Genomic DNA, 25,091 nt, shown 5'->3' with positions numbered 1-25,091 from the left:
TTTTTTTTTTTTAAATCCCTTCAAGAATTGCAATATGGATGCTGCTGGACCAGGTGAATCCTTCATGATGATTAAAGATCCTCATGACCAGACAGACCAAAACAGGTAAGCAACATCTATTGTAAAACTATCTATAAAAGTTTATTTCTTCCTCTGTGTGCAATGTGCAACAAATGCTCCTAAAAGGGGGTTTGGGAGGATGGTGTAGTGCTCAATAATAAGTAACAATAAATAACTTAATTAACTACAGTAAGAATTACATATGACCTCCTTAGTAAAAATATAAACCAATAATTTACAAACAAATGTGTTTGTCTAAGGACCAATATCTGTAAAATATCTTACCTCTCTGTAGAGACAATTATTTTATTTTTACTTAGACAAAGACGAAGAGTTTTTTTGTTTTCTTCTAAAGTTGGCTAAGCCAGAATTCTTTCCTCTTTAAACCTAATGTTCATATGCAGAAATTGTACCAACATAATATTTTAGTTCTTTGGTCAATAGGTCCTTTTTCTTTTAGTCATCTAATATTTCCTAATATTTTATTTTGTCCTTCATGAGTATAAAGTTCCATATCAAGAATGCCAGTTAAAATTCATGCAATGCTATCTTTGGCCAAAAGGAATTGCTTATTTTTGGTCTAAATGTTTTATCATCTATATTGGGAAAGGAAAATTTGTTCCTCAAATAGCATTTTAGAATCTGAAAATAATGGGGCTTCTCAAAATTATACTAAAAATATTTAAACCTTTTATAAAACTGCTAGTTTTCCTAAATTTCATTAATAAGTATAGACAACTTTTAAGTTAAAAACATAAGCTTTATACATTTCTAATTGCAGATGTAAAATTCCAATAGCCAATTCTTTAAAGTTTGCTACTTTGGAGTTTAAAATGATCATTTCTGCATTTTTCAAAATGCTTTTATAACTATTAGCAACTTTTTTTCCCACTAAACAATTTTCTCATAAAGTCATAAAATCATATTTACAAAATAAATGTAGTTTCTATAGTCCTAAAGTACCGTATTCTATTATCTGACATTTATGTTACCATTAAATCAGAATTTTTCAGAATGTTATTTTAATACTTGTTTTCTTGATTAATCCCCACTTAACATGAAAATAGAAGAGATTCAACTTGTATATCTCATTTAAGCAAACAGGTAGGTATCAATAATAAAAAGAAATACTAAACCCGATCCTTTCAATTTAAAAAAGGAAAATGTGGTACACTTACAATGGCATATTATTCAGCCATAAAAAAGAAAGAAAGTCTATCATTTATGACAACATGGATATACCTTGAAGGAATTATGCCAAGTGAAGTAAGGTGTCAGACACAGAAAGATAACTGCTATATGATCTTACTTATATGTGAAATCTAAACAAAGAAAAAACTAAACTCATAGATACAGTAAAGATTGGTGGTTGGGGAGCACAGTGGGGTATGGGTAAAAGTGGTCCACTGGTCAATAGGTACAAACCTCCAAATATTTATATATATACTAGAGGCCCGGTGCATGAAATTCGTGCACGGGGGGGGGGTGGTGTCCCTCAGCCCAGCCTGCACCCTCTCCAATCTGGGACCCCTTGCGGGATGTCCGACTGCCCGTTTAGGCCCAATCCCGGTAGAACATCCCTCTCACAATCCAGGACTGCTGGCTCCCAAGTGCTCGCCTGCCTTCCTTCCTGATTGCCCCTAACCACTTCGGCCTGACAGCCTGATCACCCCCTAACCACTCCCCTGACAGCCTGATTGATGCCTAACTGCTCCCCTGCCAGCCTGGTCACCCCTAACTGCCCTCCCCTGTAGGCCTAGTCACCCCCAAATGCCCTCCCCTGCAGGCCTGGTCCCCCCCACAACTGCTCTCCCCTGCAGGCCTGTGTCCCCCCCCCCAATTGCCCTTCCTTGCAGGCCTGGTCACCCCCAACTTCCCTCCTCTGCCGGCCTGGTCACCCCCTAACTGCCCTCCCTTGCAGGCCTGGTCCCTCCCAACTGCCCTCCCCTGCTGGCTATCTTGTGGCGGCCATCTTGTGTCCACATGGGGGCAGGATCTTTGACCACATAGGGGCACCCATCTTGTGTGCTGGAGTGATAGTCAATTTTCATATTACTCTTTTATTAGATAGGATAGAGGCCTGGTACATGGGTGGGGGCCAGCTGGTTTGCCCTGAAGTGTGTCCTGGATCAGGGTGGGGGTTCCCTTGGGGCGTGGGGTGGCCTGGGCGAGGAGCCTGTGGTGGTTTGCAGGCTGGCCACACCCCCTGGCAACCCAAGTGGAAGCCCTGGGATCTGGGATTTATTTATATTCTATAATTGAAACTTTGTAGCCTTAAGCGGAGCCAAGCCTCCTGCTTGCTCCGTGGCTGCAGCCATTTTTGTTGGGATTTATTTATCTTCTATAATTGAAACTTTGTGGAGGCCTGGGCTGCCCAGGGTATGTGGGAAGCTTGGCTTCCTCCATTGCCAGGGAAACCCAAGCCTCCTTCTCTCTCCGTGGCTGTAGCCATCTTGGTTGAGTTAATTTGCATACCTGCTCCTGATTGGCTGGTGGGTGTGGCTTGTGGGTGTAGTGGAGTGATGGTTAATTTGCATATTACTCTTTTATTAGATAGGCTATCCTTTTTTTTTAAAAGAAACTCCTATGGATGTAATGCACATGTACAGCATGGCGAGTATATTAATAAAACTGTATTTTATATTTGAAAGTTGCTATGAGAGTAGATCTGAAAATTCTCATCACAAGAAAAAAATATTTGTAACTATGTGTGGCAATGGATATTCACTAGACATGCTGTGGTGACCATTTTGTAATATATACAAATATTGAATCATGTTGTACATCTGGAACTAATAAAATTTTACACATCAATTATATCTCAATTAAAAAAAAAACATGAATAAAAGAAAAAAGATTAAAAAGGGGGAAGAAACTCAAGGAAAGGGGATTAAAGGAGCCAACTGCTTTCTTCTTTCCCAGCAGTAACAAAGAAAGAGGCAAGGAGAAAAAGAAAAAGACTCTTCCTTAAAGTTCATGCTTCTCCTCCCTTCTTCTTCCCCAATCCTAATCTTGTAGGCTTAAAATTGCATATTCCAGGTCCCTACTGTGTGATACATTTCAGACTCTGGGAAGATATCCCTCTTCCTGGGAGGTTTCGTGTGGTAAAGGAGTAGTATGTATAAAAGTGAAATTGGAAATGCATTAAGAGTTCCATCAAATAAACTCTAAATTTGTTTTCACACAGTCATAAACTAAACCTACAGTCTGCAGTACTATGCTTCAGAAACATTAAGGGATGAAAAGGGTTATGTGGGTCACTATGGAATTTACAAGCCCTTTAGCATTGTTTCTGCAAAAATAATATATAAATAAATTAAATTTTATTGTAATTCATATATGTAATTTATATATGAATGTAATATAATAAATATAATTTATATATAAATAAGTTTAATTACCCATTTATAACTTGAGAATTATTTATATATGTAAGAACTAAAACAAAGATATTTTATCTTCCCCATAAGAAGCCAGTGTCAGATAAAGAGCCCAGAATAATAAGGTTTTCAAGCAAGAATCAGGACTACAAAGATGGAAAACAGAAAAGTTTTTAATTCAGCAAAACAAGGTAACAATGAAAAATATTGCTGTAAAAAGGAAAGCCAAGGCTACATTAAAAACAGGAGAATGCAAACTACCTGTAGAGATAAATAAGGACCTTAGAGTAGGAATACTTTAGAGTCCACTGGATAAAGGGAACTCGCACTACAGAAGTGGAAAACAAGATTGAGCTATATTCTGTATCTGCTCCATTCACCTGACTTCTTTATGTAGTTCATTCTCTCCTAAATCCTCATCTATGACTTTTTTGTTACCATAAACAGGAGTATTAGAGTTGTGAAGGTTGAATAAGTGTAAGGGACTAGATTATAAGGAAGGTTATTTTAATGAAGCTGTAGCCCTAAGTGCCAACTACCCAAGTGGAGGCCAAAATGTAATCTGGAAAATATGTAAATATCTAATTGATACATATAACTCAAGTAGTCTTTTCTCTTGTTTTGGTAATTTATTCCTTTAAAATTATTTCTGGAAAAAAGCCTTCTATTTTAATGCAGGGTACACATCTTATTCTGTTAAATGCATTCATGGACACATCCACACACCTCTTTCTCTCATACAACATGCACAAATACAATTGAGCTTCAATATTTTACATTTTTAACTGAAGAACCCATATTTTTCTTCCTAATTCCCAATATGCCCATTTAATAGCAAGAAAGGAAATAAACAAAAGGAATTAAAATTCATTCTTACATTTCCTAAAGTGGTATTTTGAGAGCCATTATGTCCACAATGAACCATATGATCTGGTTCATTGCCTCTGTGCCTATAATTCACCTATTTATGCCAAACAAAACACTGATCTATAAGGTACTACCTAATTAAATGATTTATACTTATAATCTAGTTCCATTCAGTAACATAATTTTCACTGAAGAAACTGAAGTATCTGTTTGTTTTAAATAGTAACATGATTTGCCTTGCTAATGGCAAACATTACCATCGTTTTAATGCCTTCCTAAAGGACCTTCAAGAATTGTCACACTACCTTTAAAGAGAAAAAGATTCATAGTGATCACTGATTAAGCTGACACTGATATTTACATGGATATTTGCCACTACAATAACTTCTAGGTAGAAGGGGAGTTATAAAAAGAATAAGAAATAATTAATTATAAGAGAAGGAAGAGAAATAGGAAGCACTGAGAAGACCATGGTGAATAAAATTAAATTCCAATAGAATTTTCAAATAATAAAATGAAACAGTCAAGGAGGAATATTAAATAATCTTTGAAGAAAATTAACTTCCAGAAAACAGAAATGCCTAGGGTTGCATCAATACGATCGCATCCTTTACAGGAAATCCAGAAGAAAATGTTAAAGTCCCTATTAGTCGTTCTACTTCAATATGCAAGTATACTTTGCTAGAAAGATATTTGAGAAATTGAAAACATCTGCAAGTAATTGTGAATAGAAACTCAAAATGTATGAATAATTTTTAAATGCATTTTTCTACTTTTCTCTCTATTTAAATATAATTTAAAAATCAATACAATATTTAAATAAATTTTCACTCATGTATGTAACATAAGGGGCTCTACTTTCCTTATTGCCTGTCACTTATGGACAATTAATTAGAAATTAAAAGTGACCCAATAACACTTTCTTCCATGCCACTATGATACTGTTATCTAAAGCCAGGAGTTACAGTACTAGAAAAAAATGTGATAGACTCAACAATCCTCTAATGTGTAGAGTTTTTTATTTCCTACCATGTCTTTTCCACCGATGGCCTCTTATTGACATGCTGGTTACTGCATTTCTTGATATTCTAGAGGAAGTTGGTGTGATTTCAACTTGAATACACCTTGTACCCTCCTTACTAGATTTCATGGCACCATGAGGCAATGAAGCCTTTATTGCATTAGCAACCTAAGAGGGAAACATAGTTTAAGATTGGTATTAAAAAATAAAAATGTATTATTATACCTTAGATAAAACAAGATGTTAAATTTTAACAGGTTTTTAAAAAAATACTTCCTATAAGATAATATATAAATCCTCTGGAATAAAGGGTAAGAACTCAGAAGAAAAATTATAGTTAAATATAATATGCAAGTGATGAAATTTCAAAAGATTAAATTATATTTCCAAATACCTAATGCTAACTAATAAGTGTAGCTCTACCATGTTAAGGAGAACATTCTTATAAGTTAAAAAGACTATTTATTAGGTATCCAAGAAGTTAGCCAAATGAAATGGTCAAATTTTATTATATGTGTACCTTCTCAAATATAAAATTTTCCTAGTGTAACAGGAGCATGAATCACTGAGTATTAATGACATATGAATGGCTATTCAATTTACAGTTCTAATTTGAGAATTTTTAAATTTAAAAAATTGCATCAATAAATGAGGCACTTACCAGCAATGGCTCTGGATATAATTCTAACTGGGCTCTGTAAATAATATCATCCAATGCTTTTTCAGCTAGATCCCATTCTCCATTATAACTATAAAATTAAGTAAATAAAATATAATTATTTTAAATTAATTCTATATACTTGAACAAAATACAATGAGAAACTATCTTTACTGAGGAAAATAATTGGTCAGATCAGCACATTGCCTAGCATTATACTCTCCTTAAATACATATTTTTAAATCTTTGAATTCCTTTCAATTGTATCTGAAAGCCTACTAATAGAATAGAATATTTTATAGATATACATTTCTTCTCTAAAGATATTTCTATTTATGAAACAGATATAAAAATAAGCCAGGCAATATCAAAGCATTTTATACTTTTCAAAGCAGGTCAGAACATAGTAAATTTTATACCTTAGAATAATGTTCAGAACACTCTATGGTCAAAGTAGTGGCCCGGTGCACAAAATTCGTGCATGGGGTGGGGTTCCCTCAGCCCAGCCTGCACCTCTCCAATTGGAGAGAACTGGAGGACTCCGGCGGCATGCGTGCGGTTTGGCCAGACCCACGGCCGGCTGGTCTGAGGGGACTGGGGGACTCTGTCGGCAGGCACACAGCGCGGCCAGACCCATAGCCAGTAGGGCTGAGGGACTCCGGTAGCAGGTGCGTGGCGTGGCTGAGGGGACTGAGTGCCACCATCTTGTGGCTATGGGCGCCACTATCTTGTGAGGGTGTGATGGTCAATTAGCATATTCCCTCTTTATTACATAGGATTATTCTGTAACTCCCATGGTTTTTAAAAAAAATTTTTAATCCTCACCTGAAGATATATTTTCCATTGATTTTCAGAGAGAGTGAAAGAGAGAGGGGAAGACAAAGAGAAACAACAATGTGAAAGAAACACATCGATTGGTTGCCTCCTGCATGCACCCTGACCAGGGCCTGGGCTGGGGAGGAACCTGCAACCAAGGTATATATCCTTGACCATAATCAAACCCTGGGACCCTTCAGTCCACAGGCCAACGCTCTATCCACTGAGCCTAACTGTGGCTAGGGCTCCCACAGTTTTTAATGAGAATCTACAACTACTGTGGTTTGCAATATCCTAAGTAGTTACTTCTTTGTATTTTGGTAGTCATTTAGAAGTGTACGTGATGTATGTTGCAAATATTAGCAATATATCAGGGAAAAAGTGTGAGTATAATGGGACAATATGAAAGGTCTAATCCAGGGGTTAACTTTTTCTTAAAGGACTAGATAATGAATAATTTTGGCTTGTGACCTATAAAGTCTCTACTCAATTCTGTCACTACAGCAAAAAAGCAGCCATAGATCACACACACACACACACACACACACACACACACACACACACACAATTTTTTTGAAGCAGGCAGCAGACCACATTTGGCCCAAAGATCATAAATTCTGCCTCATTCAAGAGGTTTATAATCTACTAGGGAAAGTTAAAGTACCAAGTGAATATAATAAAAAATATAGTAAGATATGTGTAATAAGAGAATTACCAAGTAAAAGATAAGGTTCAAAGAAAAATACTAGTATCTAAGGCATTAAGGCTGAGCATCAATATGAGAAACTAATAATACATTATTTGTGATCAAAGAGGCTTTAAAATGTTTTTTAAGAGTTAAAATTACTAGAATGGAAAAGATATTCATTGGGGGGAAAAGGCTATTTGAAAATTACATCAAAAAGAGTAATTAAAAAAGGAACTGTGCATATACTTAGGTGTTGCTAATTTTCATTCTGTTCTTAAATTTAAATGTTTAGTTGGATGCAAATTCTTCAGAACATTAAAAGACATATTTGAAATAAAACTATTATCAAGATCTTGACATTCTTTCACAAAAATATGCCAATTATTTATCTATTGAGATAAGTATATAGTAACATTAAAACAACAAACTATAATTTTCCAAAAAGATAAAATGTTTACTTTGTAAATGAAATAAACTTACAAAGCAAAATAAATCCCTGTTAACATCTGCACCATGAATTCTGAAGAAACTGGTATCCTGCTACTTACACCTTTGTATTTTCTTACATGTTGTCTGGGATATCCACAAACACAGATTCTAGAAAGACCAAAATAAAAATATTTGTAAAATTGGTAAAATTTTAGGTAATTTATTTTTTAACATTTATAAGCCAACAATGTACTGGGTATGCTTGCTTCTCTAAACAAAAGAATCTTTCCAAACAGAATATTTGTCTGTGACATTTTCCTAAGCAAATTAGATTGGGGGGGAAATGCATAAAGCTAGAGGGGTGTTAGTATATAGTAAGTGAACCATATTCTCAGAGTTGATTCACTAATTTTGATCAATTATTTTTAGTCACTGTAAAACCTAGTACATGGACTCAGCACTAGTTATCATAAATAGATCTGTGGTGTGATTCTCTATTCCTGAAAAAAATTATTTTAATATATTTTTATTGATATCAAAGAGGATGGGAGAGGGAGAGAGAGACAGAAACATCAATGATGAGAAAGAATCATTGATCAGCTGCCTCCTGCACACCCCGCACTGGGGATCAAGCCCACAACCTGGGCATGTGTCCTGACCGGGAATCAAACCATGACTTCCTGGTTCATAGGTGACCCTCAACCACTGAGCCATGCCATCTGGGCGCTGACAAAATTCTTGACACAAACTGCAGGCTTAAAAAAATATTCTAAAATGACATTCAAACATCATACAGTACACACCTTAATAAACTAAAGATAGATTGAAATTTTTAATGTTAAAAACCATAAGAGAAATAAAATAAGCAAATAGTTACCATATTTTCCGGTGTATAAGACGACTTTTTAACCCAGGAAAATCCTCTCAAAAGTCGGGGGTCTTATACGCCAGAAAATACGGTACTCACTCTCAGCACCAGCACTAGGACAGCTGCTTGTGGGGGGAGGGGGATACAGGTATAGTATTTTCCAGTGTATAAGACCCCCAACTTTCGAGAAGATTTTCCTGGGTTAAAAAGTCGTTTTATACGCCGGAAAATACGGTACATAGTCTTTGAATGCCTAAATATGACAACAAAGGTAGATTCCTAAAAAAAGATCAATATATTTTTACCAAAAAATTTTAAAGAAAGTATCATAAAAAATTGAAATAAAAAGTATTTATTATAGTGAAGAATACGTAAGGTGTACTAAAATTAAGGAGTACTTATTATAATGAATAGGAAGTCACCTAAAGTCCAACACAGCGGACCAATTATAAATCATTCAGACAATACTATGAAACAATTAAACATGATGTGTGTGTTTTTAGTGAAAGCAATTTTATTACAGAAAAGCTCCCTGCTGCAGGGAGGGAACCCAAGCAGGTTGCCCTGATGTTTTGAAAGTCTACTTAAATAACAGGGAAAAACTGTACAAAACCACGCATGTATCCTAATCTGTATACAAAGATCATATACAAAGTTTTAGAGTTATCTCTGGACTGTGGGATTATAGATGTATTTTCTTCCTTGTTTTAAAAATCCTCACCCAAGGATACGTTAGGGTTTTTTTAATTGATTTTTTTTTTTTTTTTGAGAGAGAGAAACATCAATGTGAGAGAAAAATAGTGATCAACTGCCTCCTGCAGGCACCCCAACCAGGGATCAAACCCAAAACCTTTTTGGTGTATGAGATGATACTCCAACCAACTGAGCCACCCAACCAGGATAACGTACTTTCTTTTTTATATTTATACTAGAGGCCTGATGCATGAAAATTCATGCACTCGGGCGGGGGTGGGGGGTGGTGTCCCTCAGCCCAACCTGCACCCTCTCACAGTATGGGACACCTCAGGGGATGCCCACCTGCTGGCTTAGGCCTGCTCCCTGGGGGATCGGGCCCAAGTTGGCAGTCAGACATCCCTCTCACAGTCCAGGAGCCCTCAGGGGATGTCCAACTGGAGCGGGCCTAAGCCGGCAATTGGATATCCACAGTGCTGTGTGGAGGCAGGAGAGGCTCCCGCCACTGCCGCTGCACTCACCAACTGTGAGCCCAGCTTCTGGCTGAGTGGCACTCCCTCTGTGGGAGTGCACTGACCACCAGGGGCCAGCCCCTGCATTGAGCACCTGCCCCCAGTGGTCAGTGAGCGTCATAGCAACTGGTCATTCTGCAATTCGGTTTATTTGCATATTAGCCTTTTATTATATAGGATATATTTTCTAAATTTTCTATAATCAGCATGCACTGCTTTTAAAAAAAAGTAAGTTTTCATTTTCTTTTTTTTAATTGATTTTAGAAAGGGAGAGAGAGATAGAACATCAATGATGAGAGAGAATCATTGATCGGCTGCCTCCTGCAAGCCCCCTACTAAGGATCGAGCTTGCAACCCAGACATGTTCCCTTGACCAGAATTGAACCCAGGACCCTTCAGTCCTCAGGCTGATGCTCTATCCACTGAGCAAACAGCTAGGGCTTTATTTTCAATAAAACAGGAGAAGAGCTGTATTCTCATAATGTGCTATGGTTGATATAATACAACGGTTACTTAATATAGGACTTACTCCCTTCCCCCCATGCAATTACTACATGGAACTTTATTTCCTCTACTTAAGGAATCTAAACCTTTACTTAAATATGCCCAAGTATACCATAGACCATTGGTTGGTAAACTCATTAGTCAACAGAGCCAAATATCAACAGTACAACGACTGAAATTTCTTTTGACAGCCAAATTTTTTAAACTTAAACTTCTTCTAACGCCACTTCTTCAAAATAGTCTCACCCAGGCCATGTTATTTTGTGGAAGAACCACACTCAAAGGGCCAAAGAGCCACAGTTTGCCGACCACTGCCATAGACCATTTCAAAAATATACTCCTGAGGTTATCATTAATTCAAAGCAACTTTAAAGAGTAAGTATAAATTCATTTAATATTGAGAGGACCTTAAAACTCTTTAGAACCATGGTAAAAGGGAGCAGGGATACTTATGGACTAAATGTTTGTGTCCCTCTCAAATTCATGTTGAAGCCCTAATCCCCCAATATGGTAATATTTGGAGATGGGGTCCTTGGGAATAACTAGGTTTACATGAAGTTATGAAAGTGAGGCACCCACCATGGGATTAGTGCCCTTAGAGGAAGAGAGACCATGTGAAGGCACAGTGAGAAGGCAGTAGCTTGCAAGCCAGGAAGATGGCCTTCACCAGGAACCAAATCTACTGGCACCTTGACCTTCAATCTGCCAGACTCCACAACTGTGAGAAATAAATGTCTATAAATGCCACCCAGTCTCTAGTATTTAGTTATAGCAGCCTGAGATGACTAAGACAGAAACTGAAAAAATTTAGCTAGACATGAAATAAAGCCAACTTAAATGTTGTTTGCTATTACAAAAACTTATATCCAAACTAAAATAGACTCCTCTTACTCTTATTATCTAAAAAAACAAACTTAGAACCATCTTACTTTCTTATACCATACACCTTTATGATATATATAGAAGTAAATAACAGAGAAGCAATATATGAAAGATAGAATTTTTCAATTTATTTATTTATTCAGTAAATATTTATATAAAGGTTTGTATTGTGTCATACACTAGGGATATAGATGAAAGCTTTAGCACCCACAGGGATTCACAATTTAACCATGGAGACTGTGTAGTAAACAAATATTTCAATGAACAAGTTACAGAAATAACAAAAGGAGAGAGTGGAAAACTCTAGTGGAAGAAGTAGAAAGTCAGAGAAGGCTTCCCAGAAAGCTATTTCTTTGGACTTCCATAATTTATTTAACCAACCTAGTGACTCATATTAACTTACTTTACTTTTTTTTTCTTTTTTAATCCTCACCCAAAGACTACCATAATTTATTTAACCAACCTAGCGCCTTGAAGAAAAAAGGATGAAATAGCATGATATCAAGGAGACTGGGGAAATTTTAGTAGGATAGAATGGTAGGAGGCTAGGAACAGAGAAGCTAGCTAAGGGTCAGATCACAGAGTATCTTATACCCTGCTAGGCTTTATCATGTAGGCAATGAGAAACAACTAAAGGTCTTGTTTTAAACAAGGGAGTGGCATGATCAGCTTGGTCTTTCAATTATATCACACAGGTTGTATTGGAAGTCACTGAAACAGGAGTGGAGAATATCAAAATATCCCACGAGTGAGATGAAGTGAGCCAAACTAAAGAAGTAAGGGTGGAGTCACATCTAGGAAAAAAAACTGAATAGGAGTATATGATTATTTCTACACTAGGGTGGATAGCAGTATGGATGGTAGTGTCATTAAATGAACTTGGACAAATAAGATACTGTTTTAGAAGATGTTAAGTTTCGGATATATGGTATAGATGTCTTTATATCTATATCTGCATTCCTGAGCCCTACCCTCTAAGACACTACTCCAGAGTAGAAGCTGGGCTTTGTAGTCTGCTTTAAGGTCTAAAGGTGAAAGTTGCTGTATCAAGTCACTCCTTAAACTAGTTTTTCTGAAGTGTTGGCCCTTATTCTCATTTTAGTCCATAACAAAATTTTACTAGACCATAGTGACATGAAAAACAAAGAAAGCTAAACATCCCATTTTTAATTTATAAATTATTGTCCTTCCCTTCCACTCTCCCTGTTTTTTTATATTAAAATAGTCTCAGTTTTGTTAAATAATGGTAGATATTTATAACAGTACTTGGCAAGATAAAAAGTTGGCAACACTATGTAGATATTCTACCCGTTCCATCTTTTATAAAAATTTCACAGATCTTATAAAATTCAACAGTATGGGCACCTGTGACTAACAAGAAACATATTAGAGAAACTCAGTAAGTGGGAAAGATGGCACATTGGTATCATCTTCCAACGTCTAGAAAATGTAATTATGCTAATTTAGGAATCATCTGACGCTCCAATTGTCTATCTTCTCTTACAAGCCTCTTGCTTTATTACCAACCTTCTCCCTCTGGTCCTGTACAGTTTTATATCTTATTCAGTATCAATTTCTGATTTTCTGTTTGGTTCGTTTTGATTTGATTTCTAAGTATTGCTCTATGCACCCTCCCTCTTACTAATATTTCAAAGGTACATTTTCTAAATAAGTCCCCCAAATCTAAATTATTCTACAAGTTTATTAATTATTATCCCGATTTACTTGAACTACCAAAGGCATTTTCTATATCTTTTTGTTTTGGTTTGTTGTTTATTTGTTTTTTAAAGGTAACATGTTCATCACAGCACAGCAAATTTAGAAAAGGACAGAAAATCACACAGGAAAAAATTAAAATAAACCATAATTCAACCAATCAGAAATAACTATTGTCATATTTTAAATCAATGCTGGAATCATTGCATTTACAATCTATCAGTAAATACCTTTTTAAATCAGAATTTTTAAATGTTTGCATAGTATACCTAAGAACTACCATAATTTATTTAACCAACCTAGTGGCTCAATTTTGTTTAAACAAGGAAAGCTTAAAAACTGTATCTCTTATTTATTTCTTGGTACCAAATTAGAGCACATCAGAAATAAAAAATAATTGTTTTTAAAGCAAACAAAACAGAAACAACCACATGCCAAATACTGAAAGATCATAATGGCTCCATCCTTTTAATTATATAATATTATTCTTTTTTTAATTGCTATTCAACGTTAGCTTCTTTGTTGTATTTTTTGTGACTATAATAACTTTCTATGTGTTGGCGAGGCAGAACTTCATATAACTTATTTAATTTATTTTTCCAATTTTTAATCCTCACCCAAGGATATTTTCCATTGATTTTCATAGAGAGTGGAAGAAAGAGGGAAAGACAAATAGAAACATCGATGTAAGAGAAGCACATTGATTGGTTGCCTCTTACACACACCCCAACCAGGGCCCAGGCCGGGGAGGAGCCTGCAAGTGAGGTATGTGCCCTTGGCCAGAATTGAACCTGGGACCCTTTGGTCCGCAGGCCAACACTCTACCCATTGAGCCAAACCAGCTAGTGCAACTTATTTAACATTTTAAATACCCCTAACTGGTGTTGCTCAGTTGTTTGGAGCGTCATCCCGTACACCAAAATGTGGTGGGTTCAATTCCCTGTCAGGGCACATACCAAGGTTGCCAGTGTGACCCCTGATTGGGGCGCATGTGGGAAGCAACTGATCAATGTTCAATTCCATCATGGCATATACTGAGGTTGCAGCTTTGATCCCTGGTTGAGAGGCAGGTGATCAATGTTTCTCTCTCACATCGCTATTTCTCTATCTCTCTCTCCCTACCTTTTCTTGCAAATCAATAAAAAAAGTTTTAAACAAATAATAAAATAAAACAAAGACAACTTAGATGTATAACAAACTAGCAACCCTAGATTCATATATTTCAATATTAAAAACACTTAAATTTTAATTTACCTTGAACAAATCTGACACAATGATTGAAGAGAAACACTGGGCATATAGGTTAAGGCAGCATTGTAACACAACAAAAGGAATGTCAATACTTCAAACCTAAAGATAAACCAAAAGAATATTTACAAGACTTTAAAATTTCAAGTCAACCATAATTAAATTAAGCAGGCACTGGGGAGAGGTATGTTACAGAATAAATCTATATAAAATAATCACAACAATAATAATACAAAACTCCAAAAAGAAAAAAGAAGACTTCCCAAGTAACAGTCACATGAAAATTATCTTAAAAATTCGATGTTTCCAATGACATCTAAAGCAAAGGATAAGTGGCAAATTGGGAATACGTTTTCTCTCTGTGCAATGACTCAAAATTTAAAAAACTGTTATACACAACTCATTAGACATTATTTATAAGCCTATTGAAATAATGTTTTTAATCAGTGTGGTAGTAGTATAGGTTATGTCTCTACAGCATACCTATTCTGTGCTGTTAGCATCTCCCTTTGGGGGTGAGGTCCACTGTACACAACTTTTGACAAACCATGCTGGGATAATGCACTCTCAGTCAGAGCCATGGACCCAATGCTGGAAGGCTAAAAAAAGGACATTTGAATAAAGAAGAAATAAAAACCCTTCGGTTAAAAATGTGATACTTAGAATGCATATACCACTAAGAATAATTGCCATGAAATCATATATCTTAAAAATATTCAGACTGTCTACTAAATTTTCTGCTCAAAGAATAACAAACAACCAAACTACAAATAGAAATAATAGTTTAACTTCAAAAGTTCTACCATGAAAATACATAATTGCTACCAAAAAAAAAAAATAGACAAGTCTTATCCATTGGAAGAAGAGAAAAATAGGAGAAAAAAAAAATGGCGACGGAATAGAGTCGGGTTTGGAGTCTGTTCCTGGGGCGGAGAGTCGGAGCAGCGGAGGCTCGCAGAGGGAGTGTATGTGGGCAAGCCAAGGGACAGCTAAACTCCAGGAGAAGGCGGGGGAGTGCTGGGCAGTGTTCCTCTGACCGCGCAGCACCCACAGGGGCTGGGTCCCCTCCTGGAGCTGCGGGCTCGCCAGGCGCCTCGCCATCTTGCAAGGAAAGGAGGATTTTGGTGGAAACCTGACTTTCTGCGACAACTGCAAACACTGAGCTGCTGGGAGCACCAGACCACCTGTCCCCTATCAGCGCAAACACTCGGATTCAAAGAAACTCTTCACTGCACCAAGGAAAGGTCAGATTTTGTCTGAAATAAGCTGCGGTTTCTAATCCCCGCGGTGGGTGAGGGAAGCGCTGGGTGAGGGAAGCGCGGCAGCCGCAGGACCGGCAGGAGCCGGGAGGTCTGTGCCTAGAAAAATCAGCGGCAGTTGGAACTGCCGTGATCCGTGAATGAGGAGGGGGGTCTTCTGAGCTGCTAACAGAAGTGACCTCTTGAAAGCAACTCATTTTAATCTGACGAGGAGGGTCAGACTAAGAATTTTCAAAGGAGTGCAGGCTCCTTAGTCTGGGGCACAGACCCACGGTCCGCACACCTGGGCTCTTTCCGACTCTGATTGCTAAGCCCAACACATAGAAAAACCCAGGTGGAAACCCTGAAAGACTGCAGGGGGAAGGTGTTTTTTCGGAACCTGGGGCCAGAGCTGCGTGTGACCATCAGAGAGGCAGCTCTGAGGCGCACATCTCCACAAACCGGTAGTGAGTGCCATAGAAGGGGGGAAAAAAAAAAAAAGAAAAAAGAGCTAGAGAGGCCCGGAAGTCAATTCAGAAACACTGCCACCCAGGGGCTGAAACGCTAATTGTCTCTGGTGTAATCAAAAATAAATACGAGAAATTAAGACAGGGCTGGCTTAAAAAGCAGGACTGGCTTCCAACACTGAGGAGCCCTGGAATGAAGCTGAACTGAAATACCGCCCAGACTGGGAAAAAGGCGTACCAAACAGAATAATAGAGGAAGTGAATGACAGCCGCTACTGCACATTTTAGTCTTCCTATTTTTTAATTTTCAATTCTTTTTTCAATTTTTCAATTTTTTTATTCTCATATTTTTTATTTTCATTTTTTGCATCTTTTACTTAAGAAACTAATATTTTTTTCTTTTTCCTCACTTGATTTTCACCTTTTTAATTATTACATTTTTATTTTCAATCAGCACTATTATTACTATTATTTTACTTTTTTTTTTTTAATGTCATTAGATTTTCCCTTTCTTTTATTTTTGGATTAGTGTCCTACATTCGATTTGCATCTTTCCCTTACAATCGCTTTACCCTATCTCAAAGCTAAAATTATGCCATCACTCTCCTCCTAACCTTTCCCCTTTTGGTCCCCAGTTTATCTTAACCCTTTCTGGCTTTAGATTTTCCCTACTTTTTCAGTTTACTCCCTGCTAAAACTTCACCCTACTTATATATCTAATTCCCAACCCCCTGCTCCAAATCCATACAAACCTCTCTCTACGCTACCTTTAAAAAATTATTTTTCTCTCGGGCCTTTTGTTGTTGTTTGCTTGAATGTTGATTAGATTGAATTTTTATGCTTTTTTATGAGATTGTTTTGATTATTCTTTTTGTTGGTTTGGTTGGTTCTTTTGTTTGCTTTGTTTTTGTTTGTTTTTTACTTTTGTTTTCCCTTGCCTCACTTGATATTAGCTGCTGTTGCAGTTTGTATTAATCTCCAGGCTCGTGTTGCTGGAATTTGCTGGGAATAGTGGTTGTTCTAGTGGAGTTTACTCCCCATATATATAGTTTGTTCCCCTTTTCTCTCTTAGTATCATTCTTGTCTCTCTTACTTTTTTTTTCTTTTCTGTTTTTTCTTTTCTTTCTTTCTGCTCTTTTCCCAAGTTCAGATTCACACTCTTTGTTGTTTTTTTTTTTTTTTCTTCGTTGTTGTTCTTTCTTTTTACTCTCCCTCTTCCACTCCTATTCCCTAATTTGTCTTTCTCTGGTGGTTACCTTTATTGGAGGTTATTAATATCGTGAATACAATTCTGTTCAGTGCCTTGTCTGTTGTGCCTGGTTGTGTTGTATTTTATACCTTTAAATCAACGCCAGAGAGAGAAATCTATATAACCAGACATCCGGAGAAGAGAGACCATGGGGAGACAAAGAAACAGCCCAAACAGGAAAGAGAAGCAGGCATCACCAGAAAAGGAAGTAAACGATTTAGAGGCAAACAACCTATCAGAGAAAGAATTCAGAGAAATGGTCATAAAGTGGCTGAAAAGGATGGAAGACAAATTCGACAATATGAGTAAGAACCAAGAAGAAATGAAGAAGAACCAAGAAGAAATGAAAAATGACATCGCTGCTGTAAAGAACTCAATAGAAAGCATCAAGAGTAGACTAGATGAAGCAGAGGACCGCATAAGTGAGCTAGAAGACAAGATGGAAAAAAATACCCAATTACAACAGCTTCTAGAAACAAAAATTAGAAAGATGGAGGAGAGCGTAAGGGAACTTCAGGACAATACAAAACAAAACAACATCAGGATAATAGGGGTGCCAGAAGGAAAGGAAACTGAGCAAGGAATAGAAAACCTGTTTGAAGAAATAATAACAGAAAACTTCCCTGATATAGGGAAGAAAAAACCCACACAAATCCAAGAAGCTCACAGAGTTCCAAGCAAAATGAACCCCAAAAGACCGACGCCAAGGCACATTATAGTTAAGTTGGCAAACACCAACGACAAAGTAAGAATCTTACAAGCGGCCAGAGAGAGACAGACAGTTACATACAAAGGAACCCCCATCAGACTAGCAACTGATTTCTCAACAGAAACTCATCAGGCCAGAAGGGAATGGAATGAAATATACCAAGTCATGCAAAGGAAGGGTCTAAATCCAAGAATACTGTACCCAGCAAGGCTATCAATCAAAATTGAAGGTGAAATCAGGAGCTTCACAGACAAAAAAGGACTAAGGGAGTTTATCACCACCAAACCAGCAATGAAAGAAATGCTAAAGGGTCTGCTGTAAAAAAAAAAAAGAAAGAAAGAAATAGGAAGCAAAGAAGGTACACAGGGGTATAGAATAAAAATGGCGTCAAATAAGTACCTATCAATAATAACTTTAAATGTAAATGGATTGAATGCCCCAATCAAAAGACACAGGGTAACAGACTGGATAAGAAAACAAAACCCAGATATCTGCTGTCTACAGGAAACCCACCTCAAAAAAAAGGATGCATACAGACTGAGAGTAAAGGGATGGAAAAAGGTTTTCCAGGCAAATGGAAATGAAAAAAAAGCTGGGGTTGCAATACTTATATCTGACAAATTAGATCTCAAAGTGAAGGACATAACAAGAGATAATGAAGGCCACTTCATAATACTAAAGGGAGAAATCCAACAAGAAGAAATAACTCTGGTAAACATATATGCACCCAATACAGGAGCACCAAGATACATTAAAAAACTCCTGGAAGATATCAAAGGAGAGATTGCCAGTAATACAATCATAGTAGGAGACTTCAATACCCCACTATCACCATTGGACAAATCCTCTAAACAAAAAATCAGCAAAGAAACATCAATCCTAAATGACTCACTAGAACAGATGGAATTAATCGACATCTTCAGAACATTTCACCCCAAAGCCACAGAATATACATTCTTCTCAAGTGCACATGGGTCATTTTCAAAGATAGACCATATGTTAGGACATAGGCAAAGTCTCTCCAAATTCAAGAAGATAGAAATCATATCAAGTATCTTCTCAGATCACAGTGGCATAAAACTGGAAATCAACTACAATAAAAACAACCCAAAGAAATCAAACACTTGGAGACTAAACAGCATGTTATTAAACCATGACTGGGTTACCAAAGACATCAAGGAAGAAATAAAAAACATCATGGCAACAAACGACAATGAAAACACAACAATCCAAAATCTATGGGACACAATGAAAGCAGTCCTGAGAGGGAAGTTCATAGCTCTACAAGCCTACTTCAAAAAACAAGAAACAATGGTAATAAATTACCTAACCCAACAACTCAAAGAGTTAGAGAGAGAGCAACAAGATAAGCCCAGTGTAAGCAGAAGGAAAGAAATAATAAAGATCAGAGCGGAGATAAACGACATAGAGACCAAAGAAACAATACAAAAGATCAACAAAACCAAGAGCTGGTTCTTTGAAAGGATAAACAAGATTGATGGACCTCTAGCCAGGCTCACCAAGAAGCAAAGAGAGAAGACCCAAATAAACAAAATCAGAAATGAAAGAGGTGAAATAACAACAGACCCCGACGAAATACAAAGGATTGTTACAAAATACTACGAACAACTCTATTCCAACAAACTGGACAACCTAGAGGAAATCGACATATTCCTAGAAAAATACAACCTTCCAAAACTCAATCAGGAAGATTCTAAACAGCTCAACATGCCAGTAACTATGGAAGAAATTGAAGCAGTCATCAAAAAGCTTCCGGCAAACAAAAGCCCGGGGCCAGATGGCTTCACAGGAGAGTTTTATCAAACTTTCAAGGAAGAACTAAAACCTATCCTCCTCAGACTATTCCAAAAAATTCAAGAGGAAGGAACACTTCCAGGCTCCTTCTATGAAGCCAGCATCACCCTAATACCAAAACCAGATAAAGACAACTCAATGAAAGAGAATTACAGGCCAATATCCCTCATGAACATTGATGCCAAAATCCTCAACAAAATTCTAGCAAATCGGCTCCAGCAGTACATCAGAAAGATCATACACCATGACCAAGTAGGATTTATTCCAGGAATGCAAGGATGGTACAATATCCGCAAATCAATAAACGTGATACATCACATAAACAAATTGAGAGATAAAAATCACATAGTCATATCAATAGATGCAGAAAAAGCATTTGACAAAATCCAACACCCTTTCTTGATAAAAACTCTCAACAAGGTGGGAATAGAAGGCTCATACCTCAACATAATAAAAGCTATTTATGATAAACCCACAGCAAACATCATACTCAATGGGCAAAAACTAAAACCATTTCCCCTAAGAACAGGAACAAGACAGGGATGCCCACTCTCACCACTCCTGTTTGACATAGTACTGGAAGTATTAGCTATCGCAATTAGGCAAGAAGAAGAAATAAGAGGCATCCAAATTGGAAAAGAAGAAGTGAAGCTGTCCTTATTTGCAGATGACATGATATTGTACATAAAAAACCCAAAAGATTCCATCAAAAAACTAATAGACTTAATAAATGAATTCGGCAATGTAGCGGGATACAAAATTAACGCCAAGAAATCTATGGCTTTTCTATACACCAATAATGAACTTACAGAAAGAGAGACTAAAAAAGCAATCCCATTTACCATCGCACCAAAAAAATTAAGATACCTAGGAATAAACTTAACTAAGGAGGTAAAAGACCTATACGCAGAAAACTACAGGACACTGAAAAAAGAGATAGAGGAAGACGTAAACAGATGGAAGAACATACCATGTTCCTGGATTGGTAGAATCAACATCATTAAAATGTCCATACTACCCAAAGCAATCTACAGATTCAATGCACTCCCCATCAAAATACCAACAGCATATTTCACAGACCTAGAAAGAACTCTCCAAAAATTCATCTGGAATAAAAAAAGACCCCGACTAGCCTCAGCAATCCTCAGAAAGAAGAATAAAGTAGGTGGGATCTCAATACCAGATTTCAAGCTGTATTACAAAGCCACTGTTCTCAAAACAGCCTGGTACTGGCACAAGAACAGACATATTGTTCAATGGAACAGAATAGAGAACCCAGATATCGACCCAAACCACTATGCTCAATTAATATTTGACAAAGGAGGCATGAACATACAATGGAGTCAAGACAGTCTCTTCAATAAATGGTGTTGGGAAAACTGGACAGATACATGCAAAAAAATGAAACTAGATCACCAACTTACACCATACACAAAAATAAACTCAAAATGGATACAGGACTTAAACATAAGACGGGAAACCATAAAAATACTAGAGGAATCCACAGGCAACAAAATCTCAGACATATGCCACAAGAACTTCTTCACTGACACTGCCCCTAGGGCAATGGAAGCTAAAGAGAAAATTAACAAATGGGACTACATCAAAATAAAAAGCTTTTTTACAGCAAAAGAAACCATCAACAAAACAACAAGAAAGCCCACTGCATGGGAGAACATATTTGCAAATGCTATCACTGATAAAGGTTTAATCTCCAACATCTACAGGCAGCTTATGCAACTCAATAAGAGGAAGATAAATGATCCAATAAAAAAATGGGCAACAGACCTAAACAGAATATTTTCAAAAGAAGACAGAAGGAAGGCCAAGAGACACATGAAAACATGTTCAAAGTCACTTATTATCCGAGAGATGCAAATCAAAACAACAATGAGGTACCATCTCACACCTGTCAGAATGGCTATCATCAACAAATCAACAAACAACAAGTGTTGGCGAGGATGCGGAGAAAAAGGAACCCTCGTGCACTGCTGGTGGGAATGCAGACTGGTGCAGCCACTGTGGAGAACAGTATGGAGTTTCCTCAAAAAACTGAAAATGGAACTCCCATTTGACCCAGTAATCCCACTCCTGGGAATATATCCGAAGAAACTAGAAACACCAATCAGAAAGGATATATGCACCACTATGTTCATAGCAGCACAATTTACAATAGCTAAGATTTGGAAACAGCCTAGGTGCCCATCAGCAGATGACTGGATCGGAAAACTGTGGTACATCTACACAATGGAATACTATGCTGCCATAAAAAAGAAGGAATTCTCATCATTTGCAGCAACCTGGATGGAAATGGAGAACATTATGCTAAGTGAAATAAGCCAGTCAATGAAAGAAAAATACCACATGATCTCACTCATTTAGGGATAGTAAAGAACATTATAAAGTGGTGAACAAAAAGATAGATACAGAGACAGTAAAGCATCAAACAGACTTTCAAAGTACAGGGGGAAAGTTTGGGAAAGGTGGGGGAGTTATGAAATCAAACGAAGGACTTGTATGCATGCATATAAGCATAAACAATGGACGCAAAACTCTGGGGGGGGAGGGCATGTGTGGGTGTGGGGTGGGGGGGGTAATAGTAAGATATGTACACATATAATACCTCAATAAAAATATTAAAAAAAAAAAAAAAAAAAAAAAAAAAAAAGAAGAGAAAAATATTTCAAAATGAATACTTTAAATAGATTTCTTAAGAATCAGATTTTAGAGTTTAATGATTTTGAATTCTCATTTCAAATTTGAAAATAGCAAATACTTTGTTTTATACTTACAGTACTAATAAATTGATCAAAAACTTTGTCTCAATAATCAGACCCCAATTTATAGTAACTTCAAATCTTAGCAATAATAAGCATACTTCGATAAAATGCCACTTACTTCATGATATACAGATGGTTTGGATAAAGATGGAATCGTAAAACTCAATACTTTGCTATGTCCTTGTTTGTCAACTATTTCCTACAAAAGTAAAAGAAAGTATATTAAAATATTTATGTTTTGCACATAAAATTTACAAGTTAAATTTAAATTGTTTTTCTCAAGTATGACCTGAAAAGAATTTTAAAGTCAACTGAAATCTTAAATTATGATAATCCATCATAAATTATTCAGAAACATTTGGGAGTTAACCTTCCACTTTTAAAATATAAGTAATATAATACTCTGGTTTTTCTTCAGATTGCATAAGTCTTTCACCTTTTAAAATTTAAGTAGCATAAAAATTAAATATAAGTAACATAATTTCAAGGATGGCTGACATAAGATGTAATCTTAATAGTCATTAATTTTTTTCATGTAAAAAGTTATATTTTCTAAATCAATTGACACAGTTATAAAACATGTCAAGAAAAAGTTCTTACTTTTTTTTCCACTTTAACAAGTAGAAACCTTAAGTATCTAGAATGTCATACTAATTAATATACAAACACAACTAGTAATTCAAACGACATGTTAAATCAATGTTATAAACTCTGGAGATTTTACAGAACTATTAGTGGTAGATGTTAGACTAAATTTTTTTCTCCTAAACTTTTTGTGAAGGTCACAAACAATTTATAGACAATAGATTTTAAGTTTAAAAAATTTTAAATTCAATAATATTTTCAGATACCTCTATAAAAGAACTGGTCTTATTTTCAGTCTTCAGTCAATCCCAAAAGATCTATTTACATAACTAGAGGCTCGGTGCATGATATTCACGCACGGATAGGGTCCCTAGGCCTGGCCGGTGATCAGGGCTGGCCAGGGCCTCCCTTCCCTAGCTGCTGGCTACTGGCCAGGACCTTCTTTCATTCCACACCACCCCCTGGTGGTCAGCATATGTCATAGCGAGCAATCAAACTCCTGGTCTCCCGGTCAAACTCACGGGGACACTTTGCATATTAGCCTTTTATATATAGAGAAGATTATATGTATGCCTTTATAGCCCTCAATCTCATAAAGTTATGTTTGGAAGAATGAGCTGAATCATTTGATGTACAAAAAAAACAAATATTAGATTTATAAACATGGAAAGTAGTTGCTATTTGCTTTTGCTGATAATGTTATGCATTTGCTTTTGCCAAAAAACATTTTGTTAACCACATTAAATACAAACCAAATTGTAAACCCCTAGAAGAAGAGCTTCAATGCATCCACTGCTGTGCACATTTCTGCTGGCTGAGACAGCTAGGTAGCACCAAATCAGTTCTGGAAGAAACTGCAGTGTAAATCGAAGTAACTTCTCCTCTCCACTGCGATAGAATTCAAAGAGCTGATGACAGACAGGTTCTAGCAACTGGAACAGGGCAAAATGTTAATTAAAAGATTGGACTGTATTTGAAAGACATTGATATATAAAATATAAAAGTTTTTCCTTGATTGGTAATTACTGAAATATATAAATGTGTTTCCCATTGTTTTGTAGGGGAGAGCAAAACCACTCATTGCTAAACTATTTAGTAAAACTTTCAACTCTATTGGAAGGCTCAAGCAAAGCAAGTGTATATAGAAGCACTTTATAAACTTTAAAATATTTTATAACTCTAAGTTAACAATGTTATTAAAACCATATCTTTTTAACTTCTTAATATACCTAGGATATAGTTTCTCCTTAATATCTTTAATACCCCTTTCTTCCTAATTAAAAAAAAAATGCCACTTTATAAATAATTGGCTACAGGGTTGGAGAAATTGAAGTGGGAATCATAGGTAGTTACTGTCACCTCCTGAGTTTAGAATTAGGCAGCATTTGACAACAATGACTAGTGTGTGAAATAGCTGAATAATTACAGAGCCCTTAGATCTACATCCCTATTGTAACCATGGTTAATTGCACTGGATAATCTAAACATTGTTGTCATTTTGTTTTAAACATGATTTGGAAATTATCTGTATAACCTTTTTCCTCTCCCACCACAACCTCTGAGCTATCTGTATAACAGACATTTTTAAAATCAGAAAGTCAAGATAAGAGATCCTTGTAGGTATTATAAAGCATATTTCAGTGATCACACACAGTCATAAACAAATATGTGAAGAGATTCAGAGTAGTCATTTTTCACACCATCAGGCAATAAATTTAAGTCAAGTTACTAAACAGATTTTCAAAAACTACCAATACTTATAATGAACAAAAACTAATTTATAGTGGATGTTTATATATATATATTAGAGGCCTGGTGCATGAATTCGTGCACCAGTGGGGACCTTCGGCCTGGCCTGCAGGATGGGGCCGAAACCAGCTCTCAGACATCCACCAAGGGGTCCCGG

The 25,091-nt window shown here is 36.5% G+C and overlaps 1 protein-coding gene across 4 annotated transcripts in view; it reads right to left on the bottom strand.

Annotated features, from left to right (window-relative positions):
• HYCC1 (hyccin PI4KA lipid kinase complex subunit 1) overlaps positions 1-25,091 on the bottom strand; it is a 118,470-nt gene that overhangs the window by 8,378 nt on the left and 85,001 nt on the right. For all 4 annotated transcript variants that reach the window (XM_054726524.1, XM_008148195.3, XM_028155779.2 and 1 more), the window contains exons 4-10: positions 23,938-24,117; positions 22,719-22,799; positions 14,826-14,941; positions 14,349-14,444; positions 7,971-8,087; positions 5,990-6,077; positions 5,337-5,496 (exon numbers count right to left, since the gene is read on the bottom strand). In XM_054726524.1, the coding sequence (XP_054582499.1) occupies positions 5,337-5,496; positions 5,990-6,077; positions 7,971-8,087; positions 14,349-14,444; positions 14,826-14,941; positions 22,719-22,799; positions 23,938-24,117 (838 nt within the window). The remainder of the gene's footprint in view (positions 1-5,336; positions 5,497-5,989; positions 6,078-7,970; positions 8,088-14,348; positions 14,445-14,825; positions 14,942-22,718; positions 22,800-23,937; positions 24,118-25,091) is intronic.

This window comes from Eptesicus fuscus, chromosome 14, assembly GCF_027574615.1.
Source record: "Eptesicus fuscus isolate TK198812 chromosome 14, DD_ASM_mEF_20220401, whole genome shotgun sequence".
In the NCBI taxonomy this organism is placed as follows: Eukaryota; Metazoa; Chordata; class Mammalia; order Chiroptera; family Vespertilionidae; genus Eptesicus; species Eptesicus fuscus.
This window is presented reverse-complemented; position numbering and strand designations above follow the sequence as displayed.